Raw genomic sequence first — 14,719 nt, forward strand, 5'->3', positions numbered from 1 at the left:
GCAGAAAGGCATGGGTACCCATTTTAGATTCGGTAGAATGCGCACTTTCCAAAAATGTATGGTTTTGGGGGGTAAACCTATATTTTTGTGTTTTTACCCCACAAAAAATGCACTCAATGTGTTTATTTTTCATTAGCTGAAGTTACTTACAGTGACTATTTGTATGCGCTAACTTCCTTTTGGGGCCCTAAATGCCAGATACTTTGGTAAACGTATGCACAATGGACACCAAACTGTTTGGAGAACCCCTGGAAATCATATTTAGGGTGCTTTTTCTTGGTACGTTATGATACAAGGGCGATATGATGCTGGGAAGTTGCAGCTTTGAGGCAATTTTCAGATATTTCACCACAAACCGACAATTTTGGGAAAGCCTTGTGACTCAGTAGTTTGGAGCAGAAAGGCATGGGTACCCATTTTAGATTCAGTAGAATGTGTACAAAAATATATGGTTTTGGGGGTAAACCTATTTTTTTGTGTTTTTACCCCACAAAAAATGCAGTCAATGTGTTAATTTTTCAGTAGCTGAAGTAAAAGTCCTGGACAATTTGGATGCGCTAACTTATTACTGGTAATAATAAAACAGTAGTTTGATCCCAACTAAGATATAATTAATCCTTATTGGAGGCAAAACCAGCCTATTGGGTTTATTTAATGTTTACATGATTTTCTAGTAGACTTAAGATATGAAAATCCAAATTACGGGAAGATCCATTACCCGGAAACCCCAGGTCCTGATAACTGGTCCCATAACTGTATTATTAAAGCAATAAAGTGTTGCCAGAATGAAAAATAAATGAAAGTTCTATTGGTAAATTCAGCTCTAATCATTTCCTTCTTGAGAGAATAGAAACATTCTACCCTGTTCCAAAGGCAACGGGAGCGTTCAGATCCCCGTGTGTAAAATCATTGGCTACATTGAATTTCTGATCAACTTCTTCTCCTGTCACACATAGAACTTTGCCCCTATTGCACAAAGACCAAAAGGCACCGTTTGTTTTTATAACAATCAGCAGTTTATTAATGATATGGCAAAAAAGCTTTTACCGGAACTGTGTAAAAAAAAAAAAAAAGTATTGGGTTTTTTGTATTTTTTTTTAAAATTTAAAGTAAAAATAAATAACGGTTATTATTGTTCAGTGTCTCGTATATCTGGCCTCTAAATTGAACAATGAACCTGTCGTGTATATGTATTTATGCCTGATGAGTAAGCGGCAGCAGAGAGAGAGGTGCAACGGCTCCCCCTGGCTGTGAAACAGAGATGTGCAATTCTCAGCTCAGCAGCAACACAGGGGGTTTTCCAGGTAACTGGCAACTGCAGGATACACTAAACAAGAGGCCAGGTTTAACATTAAAGGAACAGTTCAGTGTAAAAATAAAAACTGGGTAAATAGATAGGCTGTGCAAAATAAAAAAAAATTCTAATATAGTTAGCCAAAAATGATAATAAAATTAGCCAAAAATGTAATGTATAAAGGCTGGAGTGACTGGATGTGTAACAGAACAGAACACTTCTTCCTGCTTTGCAGCTCTCTAACTCTGAGTTAGTCAGTGACTATAAAGGAGCCCACATGGGACATAACTGTTCACTGAGTTTGCAATTGATCCTCAGCATTCAGCTCAGATTCAAAAGCAACAGTTATCACCCATGTGCCCCCCCTCAAGTCAGTGATTGGTTACTGACTGGTAACCAATCAGTGGAAAGCAAGAGAGCTGAAAAGCAGGAAGTAGTGTTCTGGCTATTATGTTAAACATCCAGTCACTCCAGCCTTTATACATTACATTTTTGGCTAACTAAATATATTAGATAATTATATTTTTATTTTGCACAGCCTATTTATTTACTCAGTTTATATTTTGACACTGAACTGTTCCTTTAACTGAAACCTTAATGTAGCTTTAGTTAACAGTCCTTTCACATTCAGTACACAGTTGGGGCTCATTTATAAACACTGAGCAAATTTGCACCTGGGCAGTTACCCATGGCAACCAATCAGCAGTTTGCTTTCATTGCTCAACCTGCAGATGGCTGGAAAAAGCTACTCACTCATTGGTTGCTATGGGTTACTGCCCAGGTGCAAATTTATAAATGAGCCTCACTTTCTTGCCCACCCGTTTCCCTAACCCACGACCATTGCCGGGTATTGTATCCTATAATGCAAAGTTCTTTTGGACCGACACAGAGCACTATGCTATAAACATGCCATCGCATACAGCTTATTGGGTAACAATCGCAATGTCAGACATGAAGCGCTGGGGCCTCATTTTTCAATATGTCAAAAATTAAAAACAAAAAAACAACAACCATTTCCCACCAATAAATGAGCTTGTGACCACACTGGAGCAGTACAAGAGTCTATCAGTCCGTCGCACATTCCAGTCCAGTCGTGTTTTTGTCTATTGCAGTCAGGGTTTCTGAGGCGAAAGATTGACGCAAAAAACATCATTCAAGTTCTTCTCTTTAAAAAAAAAAAAAAAAAAAGTATATATAATATATATTTATATGTTCTGCATTCACAACGGTCATTCTGCTTCACTCTCCTTCCTTTTGGCACCTAAAATAAATGAAAAACAATATATTGTAGCATATACATATTTACAGTCATATGAAAACTTTTGGGAACCCCTCTAAATTCTTTGCAGTTTTGTTTATCATTGGCTGAGCTTTCAAAGTAGCAACTTCCTTTTAATATATAACATGCCTTATGGAAACAGTAGTATTTCAGCAGTGACATCAAGTTTATTGGATTAACAGAAAATAGGCAATATGGTTCATAACAAAATTAGCCTCCTTTTGCAAATGTAACAGCCTCTAGACACCTCCTATAGCCTTTGAGGAGTGTCTGGATTCTGAATGTGGGTATTTTTGACCATTCATCTTTTGACCATGGCTACATGGCTACACAGCAGCTTGTTTATATAAACTATAGTAGTACTTATCTGTTATCTACTGTGTATCCTATGCTTGAATGGCTGCCCCCATGGCTACACAGCAGCTTGTTTATATAAACTATAGTAGTACTTATCTGTTACCTACTGTGTATCCTGTGCTTGAATGGCTGCCCCCATGGCTACACAGCGGCTTGTTTATATAAACTATAGTAGTACTTATCTATTATCTACTGTGTATCCTGTGCTTGAATGGCTGCCCCCATGGCTACACAACAGCTTGTTTATATAAACTATAGTAGTACTTATCTGTTATCTACTGTGTATCCTGTGCTTGAATGGCTGCCCCCATGGCTACACAGCAGCTTGTTTATATAAACTATAGTAGTACTTCTCTGTTATCTACTGTGTATCCTGTGCTTGAATGGCTGCCCCCATGGCTACACAGCAGCTTGTTTATATAAACTACAGTAGTCTTTCTAAAGCAAACACATAACTCTTACCAATGAAGGACAACAGTACATTATATTTTAATTATTTTAAAATGCTTTTCTTTTTTGGTGTTACTATTCATTTAAGTGGTTTGCCCCAAGATGTTGTAGCTTCTTTCCTCCCAACATAATCCCACCATCCAGAGTAGGGGCCTAAGGACTCGTTTGGGATCCTCCGATTACATTTCAAATGTTTAGTCATTGGGCAAGAAGAGCTGCAATTACCTGCTGGAGAAAGCACTAACGCCTGTAGAATGTCTGAGAGAGAGATAATTCCCACAATGCTGTCTGCTTCATCTACAACTACCAGTCTGTGCACCTACAAGGGAAAAGCACATTAAAAGCCGTTAGGAATTGATTTGAATGCACTGGAGTATAAGCAAGACAAGAATCACAAAAACCCAGAGCAGGGAAAGCTGGTAGATTAATGGGGAGCACTGGCGGGTACTTGTAGATAAGATTATACATCATCAGCACTTGATCTGGTTTCTGGGCAGCCATTTAAAATTCTTAGAAAGGGCAAAGGATACGCAAAGCAGCGCCAAGGTCAGTCAGATGGGATTTAGTCAAGTGAATACAGGGGAGAACCCAATGTCATTCAGGTATGGGATCCATTATGCAGAAAACTGTTATCCAGAAAGCTCTGAATTAAGGAATGGCTGTCTTCAACAGACTCCATTTTATCCAAATAATCCAAATTTTTAAATAATGATTTCCTTATCTCTGTAATAATAAAACAGTAACTTGTACTTGATCCCAACTAATATATAATTAATCCTTATTAGAGGCAAAACCAGCCTATTGGGTTTAATTAAAGGGGTTGTTCACTTTCCAACACTTTTTTTCAGTTCAGTTGGATTCAGACAGTTCACAGAAATAAAGACTTTTACCGATTACTTTCTATTTTCTATGTGTCACTGTTTTTATATTGAAATGTAAAGTTTCATTTTTCAGCTTCTAAAGCAGCTCTGGGAGGGGGGTCGCTGACCCTGTAACTGATCTAAATTGATACATTTAGTTGATACTTTTCTATAGTTGCTAATACTCCAGAGATGCTGCTGAGAAATGTATCAACTAAATGTTGCAAAATTGTAACAGTTCTGCCAGACTGAAACACCAGAGACAGGAACATTAAAGGGCACCAATCATAGCTAAAATCATTTCCTAAGTAAATACACTATGTGAAAGTTCAAGAAATTTGATTTTAAAACAGTTAGAATTGTTTGTATAATGTAAATGATCAGCTCACTATTCCTTCTGCAAGATCTCCCCTATCTCCACTGAAGTTCTGGCTGAGGCAGCCATCTTGGATTTCACTGGCTCCTCCTACCTATATCTCCCCAGCCAACTGCAGCTCTGAAATCTCGCACATGCTCAGTTGAAATTCCTTGTTGCTTATCAACCCTTCTAAGCTATTTTCAAATCAGCCAAACCTGTGTGTTAGCTGCTGTACAGTAGTGCTGCCACCTGCTGGAAGTTACTGTGTGCCCTTCATTTGCATAATAACATCACCAGCAGGGGACAAGATAGGGAAATCTCCTGATACTTCTAGTGGAGGAGTTTACTAAAACAAGGCATTCTGGGTAGAATACTCAAAGCAGTGTTACAATCTGAGCATGCTCCTGAAATTTGCATATTATAGTCTATGTTATAGTCTCAGTATGGCCTCCCTCAGTGAAAGAACCCATTTGAAAAAGTAAGGGATTTTTTAAAACCTGCAGTTTTTTTTAAAAAACTATATATGTAGTTTGATTAAACGTGTTTATGTTGTACTGGTCAGATTGTTAATATGTTAATATGATTTTGGCTGTGATAGGTGGCCTTTAAGATTTAAATGTAGATTTTGGAAAAACAGGAAAGAATAAAAAATGTAAAGTAATTAGAAAAAGTATTTATAACTAGTCAACTATCTGAAACCAACTTAACTGAAAAAAGTGTTTGGAAGGTGAACAACCCCTTTATGTTTACATGATTTTGTAGTAGTCTTAAAGGGATTCTGTCATGATTTTTATGGTGTAGTTTTTACTGTATTTCTAAAAACATCACTAAATGACACTGTTTACACTGCAAATAATTCACTCTACAATATAAAATTTAATTCCTGAACCAGCAAGTGTATTTAGTTGTAATATTGGTGTGTAGGTGCATCTCAGCTCATTTTGCCTGGTCATGTGATTTCAGAAAGAGCCAGCACTTTAGGATGGAACTGCTTTCTGGCAGGCTGTTGTTTCTCCTACTCAATGTAACTGAATGTGTCTCAGTGGGACTTGGATATAAATATTGAGTGTTGTTCTTAGATCTACCAGGCAGCTGTTATCTTGTGTTAGGGAGCTGCTATCTGGTTACCTTCCCATTGTTCTGTTGTTAGGCTGCTGGGGGGAAAGGGAGGGGGTGATATCACTCTTTGCAGTACAGAAGTAAAGAGTGACTGAAGTTTATCAGAGTCACATGACTGGGGGCAGCTGGGAAACTGACAATATGTCTAGCCCCATGTCAGATTTCAAAATTAAATATAGAGAAATCTGTTTGCTCAAATTGAGTGCAGAATTCTGCTGGAGCAGCACTATTAACTGATGCGTTTTGGAAAAAACATGTTTTCCCATGACAGTATCCCTTTAAGGTATAAAGATCCAAATTATGGAAAGAACTGTTATCCGGGAAACCCCAGGTCTCGAGTACTCTGGATAACAGGTCCCATACCTGTACAAATGTTTCCCGATGTGTTGTGTGGCTCGGGCAATGATTCGCTGTATGAAGCTGAAAGCACAAGGCTGTGAGCTATAAAATGCTGAGATTATTCAGGGTGAGTCTCTCAGTAACAAATCTACAGCTTTTATCTTATCTGTGCAGCCAGTTACTGTACATGCAGGTGAACATGGCAAACATAACCGGCAGTTGCTAATAACAGCTACACAAAGATTTAGTACATTAACTGACAAACATCAATCAGGTGAGACTTACCCCCAAGGCATGCGCAGTTGCTAGGAAACAATCAGACCAACTTCTAACTGTCACTTCCTCAGTGGCAGCTGTGGGCTCTTGGGAGCATTATGGGAATTAACATATAAATCACCTGTGGGGGAGGGGTCTTACCTCTGCCTTGACTATTCGATCCACAATGGTCTCCAGTGTCTCCGGCTTACTGCACTTCACCACGCCTTCGAAATACTGCGATCGGTGTTCAAGGGCCTGCGTCACCGTGATATCCAGATTATTGTAGGTTTTCTCAGCAGCGAGGTTCTGAAAATGAATGATTCATCTGTCAATCAAAAGTAAGATGGATTGTAAAGTAGCAGCTATCTGCAATGTAATCAAGACGCAAGGCTTCCTAACACTGGAACAGAAAACTGCCTAGACAATGCAAACTATACTGTATATACTCCTCACAGCACTCCAGTAGCTCAAACCCTGTGCCTGTTGAGGAACTACCACCTGTTGGGTCACCTATGATGCACCTGAGGTTGCCCATCCCCTTAAAGGGATACTGTCATGGGAAAAAAATTTTTTTTCAAAACGCATCAGTTAATAGTGCTGCTCCAGCAGAATTCTGCACTGAAATCCATTTTTCATAAGAGGAAACAGATTTTTTTATATTTAATTTTGAAATCTGACATGGGGCTAGACATATTGTCAGTTTCCCAGGTGCCCCCAGTCATGTGACTTGTGCTCTGATAAACTACAGTCACTCTTTACTGATGTACTGCAAATTTGAGTGATATAACTAGGGATGCACCGAATCCACTATTTTGGATTCGGCCGAACCCCCGAATCCTTCGTGAAAGATTCAGCCGAACATCGAACCAAATCCTAATTTGCATATGCAAATTCGGGGTGAGAAGGGGAAAACATTTTTACTTCCTTGTTTTGTGACAAAAAGTCATGCAATTTCCCTCCCTGACCCTTATTTGGATATGCAAATTAGGATTCGGTTTGGCCGGGCAGAAGGATTCGGCCGAATTTGAATCCTGCTGAAAAAGGCTGAATCCTGAATTCGGTGCATCCCTAGATATAACTCCCTCCCTTTCCTCCCCAGCAGCCCATCAGCAGAACAATGGGAAGGTAACCAGATAACCTTATAGTTATAAGAAACAGCACTCAATAGTAAAATCCAGGTCCCACTGAGACACATTCAGTTACACTGAGTAGGAGAAACAACAGCCTGCCAGAAAGCAGTTCCATCCTAAAGTGCTGGCTCTTTCTGAAAACACATGACCAGGCAAAATGACCTGAGATGCACCTACACACCAATAGTACAACTAAAAATCTACACTTGCTGGTTCAGGAATGAAATTTTATATTGTAGAGTGAATTATTTGCTGTGTAAACAGTGTAATTTAGAAATAAAAACGACACCAAAAAAATCATGACAGAATCCCTTTAAGAGAATTAAAAATCTAGATCAGTGCAATGTGTTACCAAGTTCTATATCTGGGTCATGGATATATAGCCATATTTACATATACAGGTATCAGCAACCTTGCTTTCAGCTAAGAGGGTCTTGAACAACTGGTGCGGGAAGGGGGGGAGCCTGACCACAAAAGGTGCTAGAACCTCTACACTACACTAGGTGTAGGATCTACTCTTTTAAATGGGGACACAGACAGACAATAAAAGTGTACTTACAATGACATCAAATTTGGAATAAATATCTACAACTTTTCCTGCAAGAAAGAAAGAGGGAGTGAGTAGCTGAAATTGCCAGTGCACCAGTCACATTAGCGTTGCGCCAGTCCCATTAGAGTTGCGCCAGTCCCATTAGAGTTGCGCCAGTCCCATTAGAGTTGCGCCAGTCCCATTAGAGTTGCGCCAGTCACATTAGAGTTGCGCCAGTCGCCAGTCCCATTAGAGTTGCGCCAGTCCCATTAGAGTTGCGCCAGTCCCATTAGAAATGGGCCAGTCACATTAGAGCTGCGCCAGTCCCATTAGAGTTGCGCCAGTCCCATTAGAGTTGCGCCAGTCCCATTAGAGTTGCGCCAGTCACATTAGCGTTGCGCCAGTCACATTAGCGTTGCGCCAGTCACATTAGCGTTGCGCCAGCCACATTAGCGTTGCGCCAGCCACATTAGCGTTGCGCCAGTCACATTAGCGTTGCGCGAGTCACAGTAGAGTTGCGCCAGTCACAGTAGAGTTGCGCCAAGTCACATTAGCATTGCGCCAGTCACATTAGAGTTGCACCAGTCACATTAGAGTTACACACACCAGACTCATCCACCACTGGTAACGCTGAGACTCTTCTCTCCACAAATATATTCAAAGCTTTAATAATAGGAGTGTGAGGATGAATGAAGGCAATGTTGTGGTATGTGCCGATCCCCAGCTCCTCTAAATTTTGTTTCATGAAGGCAGGCTTTGGCATTTCTGACACCTACAAGAGAAGACAACAAATATTACTGTTTTTCTGCCCCAAACATCATGGTCATTACTTTGCAGATACAATTTTTTTTTATTGGCTTTGGGTAAAAAATTCCAAGTTCTCTCACATTTCAAATCAATGGTCTACCCTTTATACTAAGCCAGTGGTTATCAGAATTTTTCAGTTCCAACCCACAACTGCATGTTCGACCTTTGGGTAGGGGACCCAATCAGCCCATAGCAATGATACAGGTATAGGACAATTTTGGATTATCCATCATTCAGTCACAGTTTGACGAATACCTACACTATATGGCCAAAAGCATCTGCACAGCTGTCTGTCCAACATCTCATGCCAAGGCCATTAATATGAAGTTGGACTTCCCTTTGCTGCTATATTAGGCTCTTTTCTGGGAAGGCTTTCCACTCAAGTTTGGCTGGCTCACAGTCAGGGTTCCAATTCACCCCACGAGTGTTGAGGTCAAGGTTCTGTCAAAGCCACAGCAGGTTCTTCAAAAGAGAAGGAAAGGCCTATTTACTTGGGGGTGCCAAAAGTTAGGCACTCCAAGTGATAGTATTGACTTACGGGAAACCCCCAGGCTGGTGCTTCTATCTGGAGAAAACTGCACCAGTCCGGGGTTCTTCCAACGAGCAATCAGCTTCCTTCTTCTCTCTTCAAATTTTACTGGGGCAGGCGCATGCGCAGTAGAACGGAATAGCGACTTTTTCATTAAAGTTCAGCTTTTCGCTCTACTGTGCATGCGCAGCTGCCAGAAGAAAGAAGAAGCCTGAAGCAGATCGTTCTGTGGTGCTCGTCGGAAGAACTTCCTATCAGGAGAAAACTGCACCAGTCCGGCGTTCTTCCAACGAGCACCACGGAGCGATCAGCTTCCTTCTTCTTACTTCCAATTTCCTGGGCAGGAGCAGGTGCAGTAGAACGAAATTACGACTTTTTCATTAAAGGAACAGTAACGTCAAAAAATGAAAGTGTTTTAAAGTAATGAAAATATCATGTAGTGTTGCCCTGCACTGGTAAAACTGCTGTGTTTGCTTAAGAAACACTACTATTGTTTATATAAATAAGCTGCTGTGTAGTAATGGGGGCAGCCATTCAAAGGAGAAAAAGCTCAAGTTACACATCAGATAGCAGATAAGCTCTGTCTGTCTAATGGTGTTATCTGTTATCCATTAGTTAACCTGTGCCATATAGCCGTTTTTCAATTTCCGCCATTGCTCCACAGCAGCTTGTTTATATGAACTATAGTAGTGTTTCTGAAGCAAACACATCAGTTTTACCAGTGCAAGGCAATAGTACATGATATTTTCATTACTTTAAAACACTTTCATTTTTTGATGTTACTGTTCCTTTAAAGTTCAGCTTTTTGCTCTACTGTGCATGCGCACCTGCGAGAAGAAAGAAGAAGCCGGGTGCCCCAGCATGGCCCTAGCCCAGGTCAAGGGAAAAAAAAGCCCCACACCTTCTGGCATTTACAAAAACTCACAGATTGCCAGTACAGGCCTGCAATCAATGCATAGTTATTGTTCTGACGCTGTGTCTTTAAAGGAATGATCGTGAAAAGGCAAATTTAGTATAAGCTTCATCATACTGACACAGGACATTTTCTAAATACAATCAATTAAATATTCTGCATTGTTTCTGAAATAATCAAGTTTATATTCACTATCCCTCTCTCAGCATCTGTTTCTCTTCATTCTGTCTTCATTCAGCAGTTGGGTGTCAGATAAATGATCCAATATATCTTATAGGGGGGCTCCTTTTGCCTAGAAGATGTATTAGAGCTCACTCTATTAAAATCACCAGACATCATGTCTCTCTACATGCAGAATTTGTGCAAAAGGCAGTTATTTTGTTAGATTTTGTTTGTACTGGAATCAGTTATTTGAGTGAGCTCTAAAGCTGGCCATACACCATAAGATGTCGCCAAACGAGCGGTTCTTTCCCCGATAGGCCCACCAACGGCAGTGCTATATCCAAACGTTCGACCCTAGGGCTGAACAATTACAATGAGGAGCAATGGGCTCTGATGGGTGGATAACCTGAAAAATTAAACCTTCCCGATCGATATCGTGGCCAGATATTGATCGGGAAGACCCGTCGGAAGCTCCCATACACGGGCATATAAACTGCCGAATTGTTCTAAAGGACCGATATTGGCAGCTTGAATCTGCCCGTGTATGGCCACCATTATACATCTGCTAGGAAAAGGAGCCCCCCTATAAGATATATTGGATCTAACTGTCAATGAATATCTGACACCCAACTGCTGCATGAAGTGAGAATGAAGGGGAACCGATGCTGAGAGAGAGGAATAGCGAAGATAAACTTGATTATTTCAGAACGAGTGCAGAAAATGTAATTGATTGTTTTTAGAAAGTTTCTTATTTCACTATGATGCAGCTTATGTTACATTTTCATAATAGTTCCCCTTTAAAATGGGGCTTCCAGATACATTAGACAATGTAGTCATGTTTTCATCTCAAATCTCCTCTAACTGACCTACAAACTGAAGACAGAGCAAATTGGTGACAGTGTCTTAAGGTGGCCATAGACATGTTTTCCTGGAAAAGCTCTCTCCAAGAAAGATTATTCGTTTTTAATACCCACGTGTAGAGCTGAATGGTCAGATATACTGATAGAAACAATAAAATTCTACCTGTATCTGACCATTCAGCATTAGCAATGGCTGATGTTCGGGTGTCTGATCAAAATATCCAAGTCTTCTGTCGATTTCGGTCTCCCACCGTATACGCACTGAATATGATACGAAAATTTGTTTCATGCGATATTATCGTTGCGTCTTTGGCCACCATAACATGCACCCCCCCAACACTACTACAAGTCTCCCCAGGGGTCCATCCCTACAGTATGAAAACCAATATACTGTGGGATCCAAAGGGGAAAAAGAAAAATAGATTGTTTCTTTGTCCTGTACAAACTATCAAACGTTCAAAGGTTTTATTCAGCATCACATGAACACATACAGTAAGGCACATTTAAATAGAGCCAAACTTCCCACTCAACCATTAGAAGAATTATACGACATACAGTATTTAATGTTTAATGGCATTTCCACGTTATCCCTGCTTACTCTGGCTGAAGAGCGAGGCACTGGGGCGCTAAGCTTTTTTTAATGAGCGCTTAATACATTGAAATGACCAGTGGAATTTGCAAATACAGAAATATGGTTCCGTGCAGCGTTGCCAAGTTTGCTGGGCTGAAATATCTTCTCAGTGCAGTTGCCCGGCACCGGTAAAAATGTTGTATTTGCTTCAGAAACACTACTATAGTTTATATAAACAACAAGCTGCTGTTTAGCCATGGGGGCAGCCATTCAAGCACAGGATACACAGTAGATCACAGATAAGTACTACTATAGTTTATATAAACATGCTGCTGTGTAGACATGGGGGCAGCCATTCAAGCAAAGGATACACGGTAGATAACAGATAAGTACTACTATAGTTTATATAAACAAGCTGCTGTGTAGCCATGGGGGCAGCCATTCAAGCACAGGATACACAGTAGATAACAGATAAGTACTACTATAGTTTATATAAACAAGCTGCTGTTTAGCCATGGGGGCAGCCATTCAAGCACAGGATACACAGTAGATCACAGATAAGTACTACTATAGTTTATATAAACATGCTGCTGTGTAGACATGGGGGCAGCCATTCAAGCAAAGGATACACAGTAGATAACAGATAAGTACTACTATAGTTTATATAAACAAGCTGCTGTGTAGCCATGGGGGCAGCCATTCAAGCACAGGATACACAGTAGATAACACATAAGTACTTCTATAGTTTATATAAACAAGCTGCTGTGAAGCCATGGGGGCAGCCATTCAAGCACAGGATACACAGTAGATAACACATAAGTACTACTATAGTTTATATAAACAAGCTGCTGTGTAGCCATGGGGGCAGCCATTCAAGCACAGGATACACAGTAGATAACACATAAGTACTACTATAGTTTATATAAACAAGCTGCTGTGTAGCCATGGGGGCAGCCATTTAAAGGACAAAAGGCTCAGGTTACACAGCAGATAAGCTCTGTAGAACATATTGGTGCTATCTGTTATCTACTATTTAACCTGTGCCATATAGTCTTTTTTCAATTTCCGCCATTGCTACAGAGCAGCTTGTTTATACAAACTATAGTAGTGTTTCTGAAACAAACACATCCGTTTTACCAGTGCAGAGCAACACTACATGATATTTTCATTTCTTTAAACCACTTTCATTTTTTGGTGTTACTGTTCCTTTAATATTCCGCTGTGTCTAATTTTTTAGGAAGAACTTGGAGTCTGCATGTGTTGCTGTGGGTCGTGTTTAATCCTGACCATATAAAGGCTACAAATCCATTCTGGTACAATTATGTGCTAAGCAGGTACCCGCACGGCTCGGGTGATTGGTGAGATTCCTGCTTATAATTAGTCAATATTGGGAGACTTATGGCAGTTCCAGGTACTTGAAAAGAATGACCTAGATCTCTGCTCATTAACGAGCTGCTTTCTGACACATAAGGCAATTACAGCAATAACGAGGCAGTGACATGATGTAATCCCCTCAATTACCCCATGCCCTCTACTCATATGTCGTTTGCCATCGTTTGGGCACTTTGTTGTGTTCGCTGGCTTAACGAGCAGCTTCTGTTAATTGGAAGAAAAGGGGTTAACTTGGAACCTGCCCAAAGGAGGAAGACGAGTGAAAGCTGAAGCCAGCTCCAGCGCAGGTTGAACTGCAACAACTGACATGCATGATTCTGTTTATACAGATTATATATAGAAAATACCCCATGGACTAAGGGCTGTATGTGCACCTGGGCATGGGACAGGCTGGGAGATTTTGGGCACATGCAATGCCAAGCTGTTGCTATATGGGTACCAGGCATTTCAATAGGGTGACTGGGATACTTGTAACAGATGGATTCTTCAAGCAAGACTTTGCTCTTACACTATAGCATCATCCTTCCAAGCCAATGTTCCAAAAGTATAGCCCCTTCATCAGTCCCCTACCAATTAAATCACTATAGACTGCTGGCGGAGTCCTAAACCTAATGGTACACGAAAATAAAACGGCACTGTCCCTAATTTTCTGTTTAGCCTACTAAGCTGGTCTGGCTACTGGGCAAAGAAGCATTTCCTGACGCTTCTCTGCTCGGTTCTACTTCTCATTGTCAGCTGAAAGATAAAAATAAGCAGTCATGTGATGCCTCTCTGCTCAGTAACTTAATTTTCTGACGACTGGCAGAACAGCATAGGGCTCTTTTGTTACTGTTTCACACTCATTATATTCTTAAAAACTGTTTGTGTGTGTGGAGGGGGGGGGTGAATAATGTAAATTGCAAAAGTGCTCAGAAGAGCACTCTGAGCAATTTTACATTAATTAGTTTTGGGTGGTTTAGTTCCTCTTTGACCATAGATTCTATTGCTTGTGAATGAGCCGATGTCGGAGGGAAGTTAATAAATAGATGAAAGGCTGCATGAATAAATGGCCTTATACAAAAAAACATTGGATGGAATTTGATTGGAGGCAGGCATGGAAAGCTTAATGATTGCTGGGATGGATTTTTCCAAGTGACATAAAGTAGTGTGTAAGCATTTTGCCTAATGATGTGAAATTAAAGCAGGTTGATAAATAAACTCTGGGGGGAGTGGGAATAAATTACTCCTGTGATGCTGAAAGATTGGCACCGTCTATTCATTTGGTTGTTTTATATTCTGCTTAACTGAAACATTCATTTAGTGGTGGCAGATACAAGTTCTTATAGTATCAGCACTGTGACTGAATACACTATGGAATATTTCCTTGATTTATACAGAAAATGTAATGTAAACTGTAACACCTTCCTATAGCAATATCTTACTGTAAATGATAAGGATATTAGAAGTCACTGAGGGGTTCTGTGACCATATAAAGGCACAAGTTTGCAGGCTGAGTTATACAGGGAACTCTGA

General features: G+C 40.3%; 1 protein-coding gene across 5 annotated transcripts in view; it reads right to left on the minus strand.

The window, feature by feature from the left end:
• Window positions 1-2,181: 2,181 nt before the first annotated feature.
• Window positions 2,182-14,719, minus strand: part of prkag2.L (protein kinase, AMP-activated, gamma 2 non-catalytic subunit L homeolog) — a 211,480-nt gene continuing 198,942 nt past the window's right edge. For 4 of the 5 annotated variants that reach the window (XM_041565219.1, XM_041565221.1, XM_018267122.2 and 1 more), the window contains 5 exons: window positions 8,580-8,745; window positions 8,004-8,041; window positions 6,474-6,620; window positions 3,606-3,699; window positions 2,464-2,555 (listed from right to left, as the gene is read on the minus strand). In XM_041565219.1, the coding sequence (XP_041421153.1) occupies window positions 2,524-2,555; window positions 3,606-3,699; window positions 6,474-6,620; window positions 8,004-8,041; window positions 8,580-8,745 (477 nt within the window). In that variant the 3' untranslated portion in view covers window positions 2,464-2,523. 5 annotated transcript variants of the gene reach the window in all.

Source organism: Xenopus laevis, chromosome 6L, assembly GCF_017654675.1.
Source record: "Xenopus laevis strain J_2021 chromosome 6L, Xenopus_laevis_v10.1, whole genome shotgun sequence".
Taxonomy (NCBI): Eukaryota; Metazoa; Chordata; class Amphibia; order Anura; family Pipidae; genus Xenopus; species Xenopus laevis.